General features: G+C 37.8%; 1 protein-coding gene across 4 annotated transcripts in view; it reads left to right on the forward strand.

Annotated features, from left to right (window-relative positions):
- The window catches only part of Sardh (Sarcosine dehydrogenase), a 282041-nt gene that overhangs the window by 24463 nt on the left and 238742 nt on the right, over positions 1-18836 (forward strand). The window contains exons 1-2 of one of the 4 annotated variants that reach the window (XM_067137411.2): positions 6339-6493; positions 6783-6839. In XM_067137411.2, coding sequence (XP_066993512.2) covers positions 6816-6839 — 24 coding nt within the window. In that variant the 5' untranslated portion in view covers positions 6339-6493; positions 6783-6815. Of the gene's footprint in view, positions 1-6338; positions 6494-6577; positions 6686-6782; positions 6840-18836 lie in introns of those variants that run through there. The other 3 variants (XM_067137413.2, XM_067137409.2, XM_067137412.2) reach the window with 3 other exon arrangements.

An 18836-nucleotide genomic window follows, 5' to 3' on the forward strand; every position in this document is an offset into this window, starting at 1 on the left:
CTTGACTGTACTTAGATGAATGATCAGCTGTCTGGAAAGTATTCTCTCTTCAGCTTTCAAGTGATTTAAATTGGACCAAGTTAAGTGCTCTCACAGATGAACTTGTTTACAGAAGACTAGCCTTGTCTCAGCAGCCAGATATTGTTACTGAGATGTCATAGTATGCACCATAATTCTGTCTACCTCATTAAGTTTCCTTTATTTGGAGTGTAATTTACAGTCCTGCAGTTACAGTAATAATTAAGTTTAAACTTGGGATCTTGTTTTGAATACTAGTGATGTCATTAAGTTATGTGTATGTGCCTGAGGGACTAGTATTACAGTAACAAAAATTTGCAGAGATGATGATGATAGCACTAGTACCAACACAACAATAGATAATGTTCACCTACCATTTCAAGTTCTTGATAGTCTGCAGTCTTGCTAAAACTGTCATATTTTATTTGATGAGCTTCCTGAAAAGATCAAGGCTACTACAGAGACAAAGCATTACAAAGACACAAAATATGGCTATACAATATATTGCCAATAAAAGATTGGAAAATAGTAGAAGAGATTAAGGACAATAACACATCACATCATCCCTGGAAAGGCAAAGTATCGTAAGCAACATTTTTGTCAAAATTGAGGTTACGGTGTTTGTACGTCAATCAGACTCCAGTGCACATGCTGGCAAAGTATTTTAAGTGTTAAATAAATCTAGAGGGTAAAAACAATGTAAAAAAATAAATTATCGTAACCACTATCAGTAATATACAGAACACCAGGTTATTGTAAACACCAGTCATTACATCTTAAGCGCCTGAGTTAGAATCTTGTAATTTGCATACAGATTATCTTAAGCTACAAGTTTTAATTCTGGAGGGAATGTGAGATGCATCAGTTTCATCGTTCTTGACTGTTGTCGGTCATTTCTGTAGTACACGATTTATAACTGCCTCAAATCAATTTGGCACTTGAAACATAAGGCAAAACCTGTTAGCGGATCTATCACATGTTGATTGACAGCTGTGAAGGAAAAGAAGGGGCTGCTTCTTGTCACTTGACTGAGCAAGTAGGGTCAGTAGCTAAACAAATCGGTTCATTATCAGTACATATTCCTACCATTCATGCACAAAGTGAATTATGCCACTGAAAATTCTACACTGAAATTCGCGACAACAAGAGGACAAATGTATGAGATTGTTCAGTGTTCATAGTCTTATGAAAAAGGAAGCTGGGGACAGAAAGAGTAAAACACAAGGACAGTATAGAAAGGAGTTGTTGAAAGTACAACAAAAGTGTTGTAGAGGTCGGTCAACAGAAATTTAACCGAGCAAGTTGGCCATGCGGTTATAGTCGCACAGCTGTGAGCTTGCATTCGGGAGGTAGTGGGTTTGAATCTCACTGTTGGCAACCCTGAAGATGGTTTTCTGTGGTTTCCCATTTGCACATGTCTGGCTCCATGGTTAAATGCTTAGCGTTCTGGCCTTTGGTCACAGGGGTCCCAGGTTCGATTTACGGCAGGGTCGGGAATTTTAATCATAATTGGTTAATTCCACTGGCACGGGGGCTGGGTGTATGTATTGTCTTCATCACCATTTCATCCTCGTCATGACGCGCAGGTTGCCTACGGGAATCAATTCAAAAGACCTGCACCTGGCGAGTTGAAATTGTCCTCGGACACTTCCGGCACTAAAAGCCATACGCCATTTCATTTCATCAGTCAAATGCTGAGGCTGTACCTTAATTAAAGTCATGGCTGCTACCCTCCCCATCCCAGCTAGCCCTTTCCCATCTCTCCCTTGCCAAAAACATTCAATGTGTTAGTGTGACATTAAACAGGTAGCAAAAGAAAAAAAAAGAGAGCAGAGACAAAACGAGACTAAAAGGCATTTTGTACACCAGGAAAAACACAGAAAGGGAATAAGCGTGTAACGGAATTTTAAGATTTCAATGCATAATCCATGAATTTTACACTCTTCAGAAAACAACTCCATCAGTATCTAAATTTCAACCTTATCAGGAGAGAGGATTGGTTTCCAAGGAGGTTGTATCATTGTATCAGTTTGAGAAGTATTGTAAAAGAGTTAGGCATCTACTGGAGGAAGATTAGAAATAATAGAAGGATTTATACGAGGTGGTGGTGGTGGTGGTGGTGGTGGTGGTGGTGGTGGTGGTGGTGATTATTGTTTTAAGAGGAAGTATTGCCTATACGGCGTCAACTCAACCTGCACCAGGTCTTTCTAGAGGCCACATGCCATGACATGACAGCAGTTATCTTGTTAATAAATTTGCTAGTGAGTTGCTGCAGAAAATGAGTGTACTTATGATGATTGATGGGTGATATCCAACAAGGAGATTAGCAGGTGACACCAAGTGAGAGAGAGATTAAAGATCATCTTGTTCCAGTGTCTGAAGAGAATTATCAAGATCTGGCTAGACTTGGCACTAAATGTTCTGCAATGTTCTACAACGAGTATCTAAACCTTACTTACGACTCCAAACACAGTGATCTATTACCACAAACAGATGAGGAGGACTGATAAAAATGGTCATTTCCAAATGTTGTACTGTAATCAGTGTAATTTCCACTTTGATTCTCTTATTGTAATGTAGTGACATTCATAACTCTAAAACAAGTTATATTTTGCAACAATTGAATAAATACGTAACCTAATATGACAATAAAGTGAAAAATTCATTTCTGGAGTGGAATAAAAACAGAAACTGCCTAAACTGTAAGTATTCAACTCACTAATAGTTTTATCAGCTCCTGTAAAATTCATATTTTGTCGCTTAAGATACTTTGCCTTTCCAGTGTCGACATTATTATTATGTAGCATGTAAGTGATTTCGTAAAATCGTGACAGATCCCATAACTGCTGAGATTGCAATATCTTTTATGGTATTTTTAGGGATGCCTAGCATTTTGCAGTTCTTTATAAAAACGCTCGATATCGTTCCATAAGTACACACTGTCAATCCAGTCATATCAATACATTCAAGGTTGTATGTACTTGTTTTTATAGTAGGGCACTGTAGGTTCATAGGTAGCCTTCTTCTCATTATCAACCTCCTGTAGCTGGTCTGAATTTAGTTCGAACCCCACAGTTGGATCCAGTAAGTAGCCAGTTTTTGAGTTGGCTGAAGACTGTGATGTCTATTTGCCTCAGGCTCCCTTGTATAGAGATTCCAGAGACTTGCTCATGAGTGGTATATCCTCTCCTTTGTAAAGGCCAAGAAGAAAAAGAAGATAGTGAACATTTACCTTCTCCAGTTGAAATGCAGTCAGCTCTGTCAAAACTAATTTTACGGGAGAAAAAGAAAGTATAGCAGACATACAGGGGAACATTTTCAATATACCTACAGAGCTTTTTATCTTTTACAAACTCAAGAAGATGCCATGAAGTTTTGTAACAGTATTGCTTATTTTTAAAAATTTATTTTATACTGGTAATTTGGAGATGGCTTATTTTCATACAGAATATTATTCATATATCATTTTAAATAGATTTAAATTAAAACAAATTGAAAAATTTCAAATCTTTCACCCAGATTATTTAAGAAAGCATTAATCGGTTATTAAAAAAATGGAATATTTTTGATTTTATTGTGACAATCTGGTTTCTTGGCTGAATAGTCTGCATTGAAGCCTTGAGGGTCTCTAGTTCAATTTCCGGCCGGGTCGGGAAGTTCATTTACATCTGATTATTTTCTCTGATTCAGGAACCAGGTGTCTATGTTTGTCCCAACATTATTTTCATGTACACACAATACACAACACTACCAACCACCACAGAAACACACAATAATGAATACGGCTTTCCACCGAGGGTTGCTGTCAGGAAGGGCATCCGGCCATAAAATGGGGCCAAGTCCACATGTGCAACACAGACTGCTTACGTGACCCGCATCAGGGTGTGGAAAAAGTGGTAGAAAAAGAAAATTATTTTTACTGTGACAGTTGTAGGTTCTGAATACAAGAATTAATGGGCAGATGTCAGTATGGGCTGAGTGTCTCAGACGGTTAAGGCGCTGGCCTTCTAACCCCAACTTGGCAGGTTCGATCCTGGCTCAGTCCGGTGGTATTTGAAGGTGCTCAAATACGACAGCCCTGTGTCGGTAGATTTACAGGCACGTTAAAGAACTCCTGCGGGACTAAATTCCGGCACCTCGGCGTCTCCGAAGACCTTAAAAAGTAGTTAGTGGGACGTAAAACAAATAACATTATTATTATTATAGTATGCATATAACATAATCAACATTATACTCTAACCACATAAATATTAGGCTTAGATGCATGGATATTAGGTCTCTAACTTCAGAAATCCCTTTCTAAAGTATCGTTAGTATCAATGGTAGTCCACTTACAAATGCCTTTATAGAAGGACAAAAATTCACTTGGGATATACTGCAGAACGTTTTTGTAATCATTTTTTTTTATGTTTTACTGGAACCTTTCTGGATGTATGCTTCCTTTTCTGGCAGTGAAGCAATTTACAGTGAACTCTTTTTTATACAATGCAAGTGTAGGTTTACATAAGCCATCAATGAATGTAGCTATTTCAATTTCACCAGGTACTGAGCTTTTGTAAGAAAAGGAGTTGTAATTTGATACTTGAAACAGGTATTTCTCATTCTTTACTTTTCCATAGAAACACTGTGACAGAGCAGTTTTCTTGTAATGCAATGGCCAGTTTAGTAAGAAAACAAATCTTCTCGCAGATGTGACACATGTACTGTTCACCCCAGATTACTTCCCACATGTTTGATAACAGTATGTATATTATTTGATTATTGTACAACTGCATAGCGGTATCAAGGGGAACAAAATAGGAAATGTCAAATTTTCTGCTAATATTAGCTGTATGGGAAAACTACTCAACAAATGTTGGGCTAAATATAATGTACTTTTGATGCGATTTTGCCATACGAGAATAATAATAGATATGTTCCCGATTATTACATTTTTGATAAACTAACAAATATCTATGCAAATAATAGTTCTATATAAAATTTGTTCATAACAGAAGTTACAGAACTGTACAGGCTATGATGATGTGGTGGTGGTGATATAAGAGATATTCACAAATTTAGAATTTTAGTGCCAAATCCATCAGTGCTAAGCATCGATAACATGGAAATATTATTCAATCGTTATGCTGAGTTAACTGGTGATGGTGGTGGTTTTTGTTGCGAAAGGTTTTATTAGGTGGTCATCAGCCCCTATCAGGAAGATAATGAAGATTACCATCAAAGTGAGAAGGAAAACTTACAGGAACGATCACTCGAAGAATATGAGAAAAGAGAACCATGAAAGGAGGGGGTAAGGAAAGTTCCTTTGACCTTGAATGCCCTAATATTGCATAGTCATAAGAAAATTAAATGTGATAGCCTACAATGCACTAAGCCCATAAAACTGATCAACAATAGAATTACACAGACCGGATGCCACTGATCTCTGGTGGAAAGGCATTATTGCTGCAATTATATAAACTCATCAACGACATGTTCAACAGCTAGTATATATAGCAAGAAAGCTAGATAAATGCAGGAAAATGGAAGAGACAAAAGTACAGGTGGTAATAGACTAGGACAAAGTAGCCCAATAATAGTCAGTATAATAATAATGGAAAAGAACAAGCGACAAATAAAGTCATATATATTTATGTGCTAATTCCACTAAGAAAGAAAAATTGTTCTTCTTTCTGTATCAAACTCCCTTTTATGCTCCTGTTCATGTGAATGAAAGCAAAAGAAGTATTTATATAGCTTACTTCATAAATTACTCCAAGTAGAAATTCCATCTTGATCAGTCTTCTGATCAATACATAACAATAATAATTCTTTTTAAAAAAACTTGGTTGAATTCTATAAATTTAATTTGATTGGTGTAAAGCTATCAAAAGAAACTGTGATGTGTATAATGTGTGCACTAAAAACTCACTTATTAATTTAATTGTATTTGTCTCATCTTAGAAAATGGTTCTTTCTTTCTTTATGATACCATCGTTCTCCTGCAGGCTGGAACTTTTCTGCATCAGTAATTGGACAGATAACTTCATTTAAAAATGAATGATGATGATGATGATGATGGGATAATCTATCAAAAATCTTCCAAAATGTCCTGACTAGTATTTAAGAATTATTTAGTGGATAGATATAAGAACTTAACTTCTCATATTTTTTTCACCGTATCACCTTATCATAGCTGTCCTATGCAAATATAGCTCTGTTGCCTGCCTCCTCTTTCTTTCTTATCAATGAGTTAATTGCCTAACATTGAATGTCTCAGATTGCTGGCAGTAGTCCAAGTGTAGTAAACATGACCTTAGCATAATGCTTCTCCTTGTAGGCCATATGCTGCCCAGCAACCACTAACCGACCTTGAGCCTCAGCTTCCTATATTCAACTTGTGTATTGTGTTTAGTTTGATATCTTAACTTGACTTTGACTGGAGCACTCTACACAACTCATTGTTTACTCTTTTCAGTTAGTTTTTGTATACCAGGTACTAGTTGCTATCACTCTGCTTCCTCACTGCTAAGATCTCATCTCCCACCCCCACCTGCTCCTATTCCATCACTAAACTAATTATCCATGTCTTACAGTTCTTCCTTAAGTCTGTATTAATGTATAGAAACACATTTTACATTCAATCAATTCATGTTTCTTGTTATTCTCTTCTTATTTTATGTCATATGTAATTAGGTTCATTATTCTTTTTGTATGACTTAATTCCCATACCAGCTGCTGTTTTATTATGGTAATCATCTCCAGTGGATTGTAAACTGTTGTAGACTTGGAGAACTGTGGTCCAGAAGTATCTCAAGATGTGGCGATGTACACTGAATAAGGTAAGGACCATTAATTTGTGCTGGAAATTATTTTCTTCTTTGAAAGCTATACTGAATATTTTGGAAGAATTTGTTTTATTTGGTCTGAACTATTTAACTGTTGCCTTCTTATTTCTGCCCTCTCAAAATCTCTTATAACTTTGTTAATTAGTTAATAATATAATTTGGAGTGTTTGCACAATACAAGTAGTAGTAGTAGTAGTAGTAGTAATAATAATAATAATAATAATAATAATAATAATATCATGGAAGACTACTGGCAAAAATGAGTGCTATTGGACTAGAAAAAAGAGTGACTGAATGGGTGGCTGTATTTACTAGAAAATAGAACTCGGAGAATTAGAGTAGGCGAAACTTCATCTGACCCTGTAATAATTAAGAGGGGAATTCCTCAAGGCAGTATTATTGGACCTTTATGTTTTCTTATATATATCAATGATATGTGTAAAGAAGTGGAATCAGAGATAGGGCTGTTTGCAGATGATGTTATTCTGTACAGAGTAATAAATAAGTTACAAGATAGTGAGCGGCTGCAGGGTGACCTCGATAGTGTTGTGAGATGGACGGTGGGCAATGGTATGATGATAAACGGGGTTAAAAGTCAGATTGTGAGTTTCACAAATAGGAAAAGTCCTCTAAGCTTTAATTACTGCGTGATGGGGTGAAAGTTCCGTTTGGGGATCATAGTAAATATCTAGGTGTTAATGTAAGAAAAGACCTTCATAAATATGATTGTTAATAAAGGGTACAGATCTCTGCACTTGGTTATGACAGTGTTTAGGGGTTCTAGTAAGGATGTAAAGGAGAGGGCGTATAAGTCTCTGGTAAGACCCCAACCAGAGTATGGTTCCAGTGTATGGGACCCTCACCAGGATTACTTGATTCAAGAACTGGAAAAAATCCAAAGAAAAGCAGCTCGATTTCTTCTGGGTGATTTCCAACAAAAGAGTAGTGTTACAAAAATTTTGCAAAGTTTTTGCTGGGAAGACTTGGGAGAAAGGAGACGAGCTGCTCGATTAAGTGGTATGTTCCGAGCTGTCAGTGGAGAGATGGCGTTGGAGGACATCAGCAGACGAATAAGTTTGAGCAGTGTCTTTAAAAGTAGGAAAGATCACAATGTGAAGTTAAAGTTGGAATTCAAAAGGACAAATTGGGACAAATATTTGTTTATAGGAAGGGGAGTTAGGGATTGGAATAGCTTAAATAATAATAATAATAATAATAATAATAATAATAATAATAATAATAATAATAATAATAATAATAATAATAATAATAATAATTTTTAACGAGGGAAGTGTGGGAAATCTTTCATTAGACACTTGTGAGGGTCCGCACTCCACAAGCGTGTGAGATTCCTACACACTAAAACCCACACACCCTTTTCCCACGACGTATATCTCCACCCCGGAACCGCTCTCGAATTACTTCAGGACGGTGTCGTGCTAATTTTTCAGGTTTCTTCTTCCTTTATTTCTCCTTACTGCCATTCATGAGCATTCATATCTCTCTTTTTTCTGATGCAGGATGCCTTCTACAAGATTCTTGGTTTCATAGCAACTTCTGCACAATAGTTTCTGGCGTCAACTCTCCTTGCTCAGTATATAAATATCTTCTCTGAGCTGACCAATGATAGCATACGAAAAATGTGTGAAATACATCGTCTATATCATTGCAATAAATACACGCCAAGTCGCTCGCTCTATCTACTCTATGTAGAAATTTCCGGAAGTATCCGTGACCCGTCAATAGTTGTGTAATATAAAAGTTAACCTCGCCATGAGCTCGGTCAACCCAATCAGCTAGGCATGGTATCAGCCGCTTAGTCCATTTTCTTTGAGGATCTTCCTCCCATCTTTGCTACCACCGCTCCATTCGTTGCCTATAAGCTAGCTCCTTAGCGCGCTTCTTTCCGAGCTCTCCTTGAGTTCGCCCGACTTCCAGTCTCTCTAAGGCAAGTAAATCAATCATTGCTACCGCTGCTATCGTAAGGACCGCAGGTTCGGATACTGTGTGATATGCGCTTGTAATACGCAAAGCTGATCTCCGCTGTACCGCAGCTATCCTTCACCGGTATTTTTCAAACTTCAGAGATTCAGCCCAGACTTCTGCACCATATAGAAGTGTCGAGTGAACTATCGACATCAGAAGTTGTCGTTTGCTAGACTTCGGACCTTTAACGTTGCTCATTAATCTACTCAGTGCAATCCTTGTTTTCACCGCCTTATCTATCACCCGTTTGATACGATCCCAAAAGTTAAGTTTGGTATCAAGTGTCACTCTGAGGAACTTCTAGATGTTTCGATTTCTGTTTGTCCAATATACATTGGAATGGCAGTGGTGATCCTTTTTCTTGTCAAGAGAACGATCTCTGTTTTATGATCTGCCAGCTGTAATCTGTGATTCGCCATCCAATCTTTCACCCTTCGCATGACTTAATTTAGCTTAAACTGAGCCAACTCCAAATTTCGAGCAACTATCAAAACAGCTATATCATCAGCATAGCCCACTAGCATTGTGTCTTCTGGCATCTCTAACCTCAACAATCCATCATACACTATGTTCCACAGATTTGGGCCAAGGATGGACCCTTGTGCTGCACCATCTGTGAGCCGTTTCACTCTCTGCCCATCTTCTGTGTGATATACTAGAGTACGATCTTTCAAATAATTTCTCATTATGTGCATGAGATACTCCGGTAGTTTGAAAGTATTTTGAAGCGCTTCCAATATGTCATTCCAACTTATCGAGTTGAAAGCATTCTTAACATCCAGGGTCACAAGGAGTGTCATTTTTCGAGAGTGATGATTACCCATTTGTGCCCTTTTAGCTGTATTCAACACTTCCCATACTGCATCGATTGTCGAATGCCCTCCTCGAAAACCATGTTCACGATCAGAGAGGTCCCCAGCTAGTTGAACTGCTGAAAGTATTCTTGGCTGCAAAAGTTTCTCTAATCCTTTACCAGCAGTATCCAGCATACATAAAGGCCTATAGCCCCCAGATTTTCCTTTGCTTATTAAAACTAGCCAAGCTGTTTTCCAGCGAACACTGAACACGCCCGATAGCAGGCAGCTATTGTACATTTTCAGCAGTAGTTGTGGACAGAAATCTGCTATCAGCTTTAATATCTCTGCTGGAATACTATCTGGTCCTGGGGCCTTTTTATTTCTAAGGGACCTAATCGCTCTTGTCAATTCTTCTCGTGTAAAAAGTGGCACATCATCTATGAAGTCATCATCATCAGCAGCAGCAGGAGCAGCAGACCTCTCAGGATGATCTGGGAATAATGTATCCATAATATCCTTCATTGCATTTGAGTCCATGATCGGGTTTGAGAAACTTCCAAATTTCTTCATAATAATCTTTTATCCTAAACCCCATGGATCGTCATCCACTTCTTTAGCCATTTTCCACCATTTGTCGACTTTACTCTTTTTGATAGCATTTCTCAATTCTTTCTTTGCCGACTTATACTCAGCTGTGAGTGAGGTGTCTTCTTGGCTGACTCGTGCTCTCTGTGCCTTCCGTCCAAGTTGCAGAACAACATCATCTCTGGTCAGCAATATCTTTGGTCCACCAGTACGCTGAATGCTTCTTGTTTCGTAATGTATTATGAGTCATGGAAAGATCACATGCTCTCCAAATAAGCTGCATGGTGAGCTCAACACATTTCTCAGCCGCTTCTCTCCCTTTATAACAACATATTTGTTCTGTTATACTATCCATTTCATTTCTTAATAGCAAGAAATTTTTCTTTGTCCATACTTTCTATATTCCACAATATTAGTTTATACAATGTAATATTAATCTGTGAAGTTTCAGGACGAATACGAAAAGTAATGTACTGGTGATCACTTCCCGTGTATTCTTCAATCACCCGCCAGTCATTGATATTCAACACGATGTCCTCAGATACAAAAGTCACGTCCGGTATGGTTCCTCTACAGCCCGATCGTCGAAAATTTGGCACATTTCCAATATTAGTGACCGTCAAACCCAGCCTAGAGACCATCTCCATAGTTCGGCGCCCTCTAGAATCATACTGTGGCATACCCCATTCTAGTGCTTGGGCATTGAAATCACCAGCCACAATTAAACCGTTGTCAAAACCTCGCAATACGTCCTCTAGGCTGTCCAGCTTAGCCTGAAATTCAAATACTGACTCATTTGGTGTAAAGTAACAGCTCACTAAAGTATATCTACCAGTACGGACCCAAACAGAACCGTCTCCGCATCCTTGGTTTGATACTGGGCATCTACCCAAATCTGGTATCCAAATTGCAGCTATCTCACAATTATCCACGAAACATCCTGGGTGGTCTCTGTCTTGATAAGGTTCACTGAGAAGAAATACGTCTACTCCTATCTCAGAGGTCAACTGCGTCAAAAGATCATTGGCAGTTCTACTCCTGTGCATATTTGCCTGAATAACCTTCATCATTTACTGCTAGTTTTAGCCTTTTCGAGAGCTTCACGAAACGCTGTGCAGGCTTTTGAGCCAAGTACATGACTTTGATTAGTTTCGTCAACGTTAATGTCTGTGCAAATTATGCATCTCGGATTTGCTTTGCAACCTACCATCCTATGCCCGGCTTCTCTGCACTTAAAACAAATTTTGTTTCTATCTGCACCTTTGCAGTTTCGTGCAAGGTGTCCATACAAAAGACATTTAAAGCAGCGAGGTACCACGATCTTTTTTCGGATTCTACAATCCAACCATCCTATTTTAATTTTACCCATTTCTAATAGTTTCTTGGCCTCCTTATCTTCTATCTCAATGATAGCAAGTTTTTGCCCTCTGCTGTTCGGATTATTAATTGAGACTTTCAGTTCTCCTTCGAAATTCTGAAGATCCTGTCTTACAGCTTCCTCTACATCTAAAGCAGTGGTGATACTGTCCATGTCCCGAATTTCCAAGGTAGTGCGGGGAGTTAAAGTCTTCACATCACCATCCATTCCAAGGACATCCCTTAAAGATTTATTAAAATTGTCTCTGTTCTCGTTTTGTGTGTCTTTATTAAAAGCGAGAAGAATCGCCCCGGTCTGAGTTTTACGAATAGATCAAATACTCACACCGCTGTCTTCCGGTTTTATTTTACTCCGAATACCCTTCAAAACATCTGCAAAAGTCTTGCCGTTTGTTGGTTTGATAAGGACAGCATCAGAACGATCCCTTGATTTTAAATGGGTCCGTTTATCTTGTTTTTTCCCCACTATCAATGACCTCCATTCTGCCAGAATCTACCTTATCTGTTAAAGGTTGGATATCTTTATCCTCCTTCATTTCCTTCTTCTTGTTTTTTTCTTATAGGAAATCTCGACCCATTTCTCCTTATCTTTCTCCTCCCCGTTCGTCACTAACGGTGTCGTAGGCAATTCATTTATCTCTACGGTTGTTTGTTCCTGTTTTAGAATTTCCCTAGCTCTCTTCCAGGATGTCCTGCATGCTGCTCCAGCATCGAGAGCTTCCTCCAATTTTCGTAATCGATTCTGGATTTCCAACTTAAGGTTCTGAAGCAGAATAGCTAGAATGCTTTTCACCAATGCCCCAGCGATCTCAAGATGTTCCTCCTCTTTACGCTGTTCGTCCATTATTATTTCCTCACTCCTCCCATTAGGTACTTGCATCATATCCTGTGTCCCAAAACTGGCACATTCAAGTATGTTTGCACTCCTATTCTGACACGAAAGAGAGAGCTCTACCGAATCTCTCTGAACTTCTGCCTCTGTCATCATGCACGAAAGGAATCTAACTGGCCGTGACTGAGCCGCGGCTGCGAAGGATCCTGTCTTTGATGTCGTATATTCCTTGAAAGCAACTTACAACCTAAATCCTGAATGATCAAACACTTATCTACAATTAATTTGTCTACAAGTTGACGAAATAATTTGATGAAATTGTAAAACAATACTCCAGGTACTAGAAGAATATTCTAGCTCAACTTCTAGTGACTCATATCATTAATTACTTACAAATTCATCATAAGAAGCACACACAGATATTCGCCCATCTTTCCATCACGTAATAATAATAATAATAATAATAATAATAATAATAATAATAATAATAATAATAATTCCAGCTATGTAAGTCAAACAGGCCACAATTTTGTCATAAGATATGCCGAACATCACAACACACTTAAATATAATTGTTTTTCAGCTATGAGTGAACATCATAAAGAATTCAGTCATGAATATACAACAATAGATAAAGATCTTATTTTCAAGAGCATCCACGTCAATATAGATCAGTTTAGGAACGCCTCTCATAATTTAAATGAAAAAGGGGAAAAAAAGATCATTCTACTTGAAATGTTCGTTCCTTACATTTGTCAGCAATTCTGTAATAAAAACAAATGCCGCCTCCATCTCTCCAACTCAACACCATTCCTCCTTCACCCCTCTCCCCACCAGCTCAACATCTCCCTCCCCTTTTCCCTTCACTCCTCCCATCCTCACAAACACTGCTGAGCCAGGAACAGACATGATCAGTGAGAGAGGTACCCTCAATTGAGAAGGTCAGGCCATTCAAGAAGGCATCTACAGTATTTAATAAGTTAGTTTAAAGTTTCCTTCACACTTATTTTTTAGTTATTAGCCCAAGTTTCTCAGACACACTTTTTCCATTACAGATTTGAACTTCATTGACGGTTTCCATTATGAGTCACATACATTTTACCTGGCATTTGTTTTCTTCTCAAATATAGTTTCTCAATTTTCGCTGCCCTCTTGACTATTTGAGAGTGTGACTCAAAGAATACAGGCCCTCATTTTAAATTTTAGCACAGTGAATTCTTCCTTGTTTTTCGATTGTAGCATACTGCATGTCTGGACTAAGAGGTCCACAACCTCACCATCATTACTTATTGTTTTAATTCCATCATGTCTCATTTGTTTTCACTCTCTTTTTCATTGTGTTTTAACATTTTCTTTTAACATCAAATATTTTTAAAAAATTAACTTTTTTCACTGAAGATAGCTCAGACGAATTGAAACATGTATGATTAATATTATTCCATCTAAAGACGGAGATATGTACATATTGAAAAGGAGAATAAATTAAATTTCCTTTGTAAAGATGTAGATTCATCGTGATGTGTAGCCATCTTGATTCTTACAGCAGCGTCCCGATAGGAACAAAGTCCCAGATAAGAGCGTTCTCCCAGGTTACACAAAAATGAAAATCGTAGTACTCGTTTTCAACCAAACTTCCAGATAAATGTGCAAACTGCCACATAAATTTAAGCCGCACTTTCATCTGGCTGTTGTAACAGGTAACTGGAGAATGTTACCGCTAGGCTTGCACAGCCCTGAGTCAGCAACATGGGGAAGTACAAGCTGACAGAGGGGAAGCAACCTGTGCCCTTTTCTACCGTGGGCACTGCGTTTATGGCAGGCAAGCTTTGATACCCGTGTTATAAGATAAATAATCCGAATGTTGGATGATGGTTAAATCTAAATAATTTGAGGACTGATGAATTTCAGACTCTAGGCTGAACAGGATGTGAGAGTCAAGAGTAGTGGTTGCAAAAATGTCATCCACTAAAGGTATGTCAAGGCGGCCCCTCAATGAGTGTTGATGCCCGCCCTTCTGACAAAACTGGGAAGCAGAGATGAACTCATTGGGTCTGAAAGGAGATGGATATAGAATAACCGAGATTGATGGGGAGAGAGCCTATTTGAAGATGGCAGGGTATGAAGGTATGGAGATTGTCGTGGTCTCTTCGTTCTGTTGTTCCTTCTTCACACACTGATCTGTTTTTACATTCATCCTATTTTGTGTTCCTTATCTTGTTTCTCCTATCTGTCTGTTTATATACTGTATATGAATATCTTTTTTTGTTAATCTGTATTCATCCATCCTAAAGATATGGCCATAAGTGACAGTCTCCTTTTTCTTATTGTTTCTGTAAAGTTTTCTGTTTTCTGATAGATTCCCTTATTACCTCTTAATTCCCACAATTCTGTACCATTCTCTGAACCCAGGACTTTCTAATGATTTTGCTTTCTAATATTTCAAGATTATTTAATAGTAGGTATTTGTTCGCATACAAACATTCCAATTTCACAACTATATTATAGAGCCTTATTTTAAGACTTTCGGATAAGCACTTTTTATTGTAAAAATCCATAGTAATACCATATTCCCTTTCTGTCTTGCATATTCTTTATTTTGTAGCAGACTTTTCTAAACTATTTTCTTGAATTATCTGTTGCAGATATTTGAATTTCTTCTCTTTCTTGATTCTATGGTAAAAATGTTGGAACATTTTTTTTTGGTTTGCAATAAATTTGGTTTTCTTTACAAAGATTCTCAAAAAATCTGTTTGTTGGCTATTTCTTCCAAAAGATTGCTGAATTGTTAGATTTCCCAAAAGCATAGCAAAATCATTTGCAAAGGCGAGGCCATTTCCTTTTCCTATTCTCCCCAAAGTTATTGGCAAAATTTTGTTCATTTAATTTTTCCTTCCAAATTCTTACTACATACCTGCCAACCCTTCCGAATTACCCAGGAACTTTCTGGTTTCTAGCTTGTCTTCCGATTTATTTTTACTTCCTATTTTTTACCAATATTACTTCCAGTACAGTCAATACTCTGCCCCTAGGATAAATTCTTATGTGCTTGTGTAATTTACACAACCTCATTTTCTAGCATATTTATTTGATGCTCGTGTTTCCCATTCACTATAGCAGCATGTGTACTTTACAGCTGGGAATTCGGGGCGGCAATCGCCCTACAAGCGAGAGAGGCTAGTGCGCACTAGCAACTGTTAATTGGGATGAAAGAATGAGTTGCAACCACTCATTCTCTTTGATTGTGTGGTTGGCGCGCTGTTAACATCGTTTTTGTGTGCAGTTTTGTTGGAGTTGTAGGCCACGTGTTTTTTCTTGCGGTTTGGTGCTTTTCCCCCGGTTGCAGTCATATGTTAATAATGTATGAGACATATTGATCCATTTTCTTTATGTGGTAGTTTCACATATTTCAGTGCATTTGTGTTCATTCTTAGTTCATAATTTTAATGACTTGAATATTTTTCAGAGAGTTGTGTCAGTGACAGTTTCTGGTATTTTCTCTTCACATTATGGCCATAAAACATAACAAACATAATCTCCAAGTGTTCAGAGATACCTATAAAATTGAATGTCCATTCATTTTATGGTACAGTCTAATAAAGGAAACTATTATGCATTTTGTTTCGCGTTTGGTACATTTTCTTGTAACCATTTTTATGTTTTCTTAGTTTAAGATTTTAAATTTAATGGTCAATTCGCATTATATTTATACCTTTTACCTTGTCTTTTTCTTTTTTCACCGAGACCGTGGCACAATATACATGATGAAATCCAAGAATTAAAAAATCTTCCTATTTTTGATTTCTAAAAGTTGGAGGTACGTTACTATTTTCTGTAGGATACTTTTGAAGAGGCCTTACACCTGTATTTATCTTGAAAGGTTTTGACCTTTTCTGCCATAAATTTTGCCTTTGATACTGTGTGTGAAAGGGTTTCAAGTTTTAAGTTTGCCAATTTCAATTTAACTCCAAATTCCCAAATCATTTAATCTAAGGTTTTCCTACCAACAGAGTCAAACACTTCTTTTAAATCTATAAATGTTTCAACTATGACCTTAGAGTTAATTAATCCATGACAGATTATGAACTTTGAATTAAATATTTGTTTTGACCAAGATGTGTCTTTTTGAAAACCACCCTGGTATTCACCCAACTGACTATTGAGTACTCTCTCTATTCTGTTAACAGTATTATGGAGAATATTTTGTAATCAACTGGTAGAAGGGATGCACCTCTATAATTATCAACATCTTGTTTGGTCACCTTTCTTATGTAACGGGTGTATTAAGGCCACTTTCCATTCTTTTGGGATTTTCTGTGTTTTCCAAATATCTTCAAAGATTTTGTGTAGATCTTTAACTATTTTTGACCAAGACCATTTTAAAAGCTCAGCTGTTATAAAGTACTTCCACTAACTTCATTATTTTGGAGAGTTTCAATTACTTCTTTAATTTCTTCTTCTATATTTTCATTAATTTCTGTTTTGTCTCTGGGCAGTTTAAAAGTTAATCAAAGTTGTTTGTGAGTATTTCACAGTTCTCAGAATTGTTGAAGCCAATTCTTTTATCCCTAAAGCAAATACTACGGGCTTGGTAGCCTTTCTGTTTACTCTTGAAAGTCTGATAAAAATTTATGGAGTTACAGTATTTTCCACAAAACTATACTGTGTTTCAATAAGCTGTGGCATTTTAAAAGACCTCTTAATTCCCCTCATTATTCTTTAAGTGTCTTTTCTTCTTTTCATATGAATTGTTCATAGTGGTCGCTCCTTCCAGAGCATTTTCACTTTTTCCATTGCTTTGTTCATACTGGTAATGCTTCTTCTTTTCAGTTTTTTTTTTCTTTTAGTTTTGACTGAGACAAATATTTTCTGTGCTGCCTTGTTGATTTTGTAAGATAAATCTTGCCAGTTACCAGATTGAGTTACTTTGATTTCTTCCTGGAATATTTCTATTGTTTCTTGTAAGTAACTTTGTTACTTTCTTCATTCTTCCATGTTTTCTGTATGGTTGGGACTTGAGTTTAATTCTAGAGAGGTCATATTCTCTGCTTCTTATTACTTTGGCATTCATGATTTCTTTTATGTTTCTTTAGGATATAGCTGCATAGTCCAATTGAAATTCACATAATTTAGGGTTTGATTATCTATGTTTTAGCTTTTCTTGGAAGCTTCTTAAAGAAAGTTGACATTAACTTCAATTGGAACATTTTACAGAGATTAATTAATTTCATTCCAGTTTTGTTGATTCTTCAGTGTGTCGAATATTCTCCTACTATCACTTGAAAGATTTTTCTCCACCTATTTGGGCATTGACCCAGTCCAGAAAGCCAAGAATAATGGCCGAGAGGATTTGTCGTGCTGACCACACGACACCTCGTAACATGTAGGCCTTCGGGCTGAGCAGCGGTCGCTTGGTAGGCCAAGGCCCTTCAAGGGCTGTAGTGCCATGGGATTTGGTTTGGTTTGGTTTTTTATTTGGGCATTGAAGGCATGTATTAATATCACATCATTTGATTTAGGGATTTTAGATATTTCATCATCCAGAAGGTCCAAAAATTCTTCCACTTTATTTGGGTTTGGTCTCTTGTACTGCTAAGATTTTAATCTCAGTTTTAGTCAGAAGTAATTCTAATTCTTTTTGTTTACCAATCCTCAGTAATGAATTTATGTTTAGAGTACCTGGCGTGAGGTCAGTGCGACTATAGCGGTAAATTGGTCTGGCCTCATGAAACGAGGCAGTTGAAGGAACGGGACAAGACAGTGTAAGTCAATCAGCGAGCTATTATGGTGCACTGTGGTGGTGTTATTCATTACAACATGGCCCGGAGACAACATTTGCATGACTTCGCATGGGGAAGAATCATCGGGAAACTGGAAGAAGGACGAAGTGTGACGAGTGTAGCCCAGGAATTTGGCATTACTCAAGCATTGTTTAACATGCATGGGGAGCATTCCGAACCACAGGCACTGCTGCCCAAAGCAGAGGAGGGGGTTGACCATGGTCAACTACAGTAACAGCTGACCGCTACATTGTGCAACAGGCATGAAGAGACTCACATCAAACAGCGGGTGCAATTGCAACCACATTTAACAGGACTGCAAGGCACCCAATCTCACGCTCCACAGTGGCACGAAGAATGCATGAGGGTGGTCTGTTTGCTCGACGACCATTACGTTGTCTTCCATTGACACCCGCACATTGGCAGCACCATTTGCAATGGTGCCAAGATCATCAGGTCTGAACCGACGAGGAGTGGGATCATGTGCTCTTCTCAGATGAGAGCAGATGCAGTCTGAGTAGTGATTCTAGTCGTACCCTCATCTGGCAAGAGGTGAGAACACATAATGCACCCAGGAACATTGTTGAACATGATCATTTAGATGGTCCAAGTGTTATGGTGTGGGGAGGCATAATGT

The sequence above is a fragment of the Anabrus simplex genome, chromosome 1, assembly GCF_040414725.1.
Source record: "Anabrus simplex isolate iqAnaSimp1 chromosome 1, ASM4041472v1, whole genome shotgun sequence".
Lineage (NCBI taxonomy): Eukaryota > Metazoa > Arthropoda > Insecta > Orthoptera > Tettigoniidae > Anabrus > Anabrus simplex.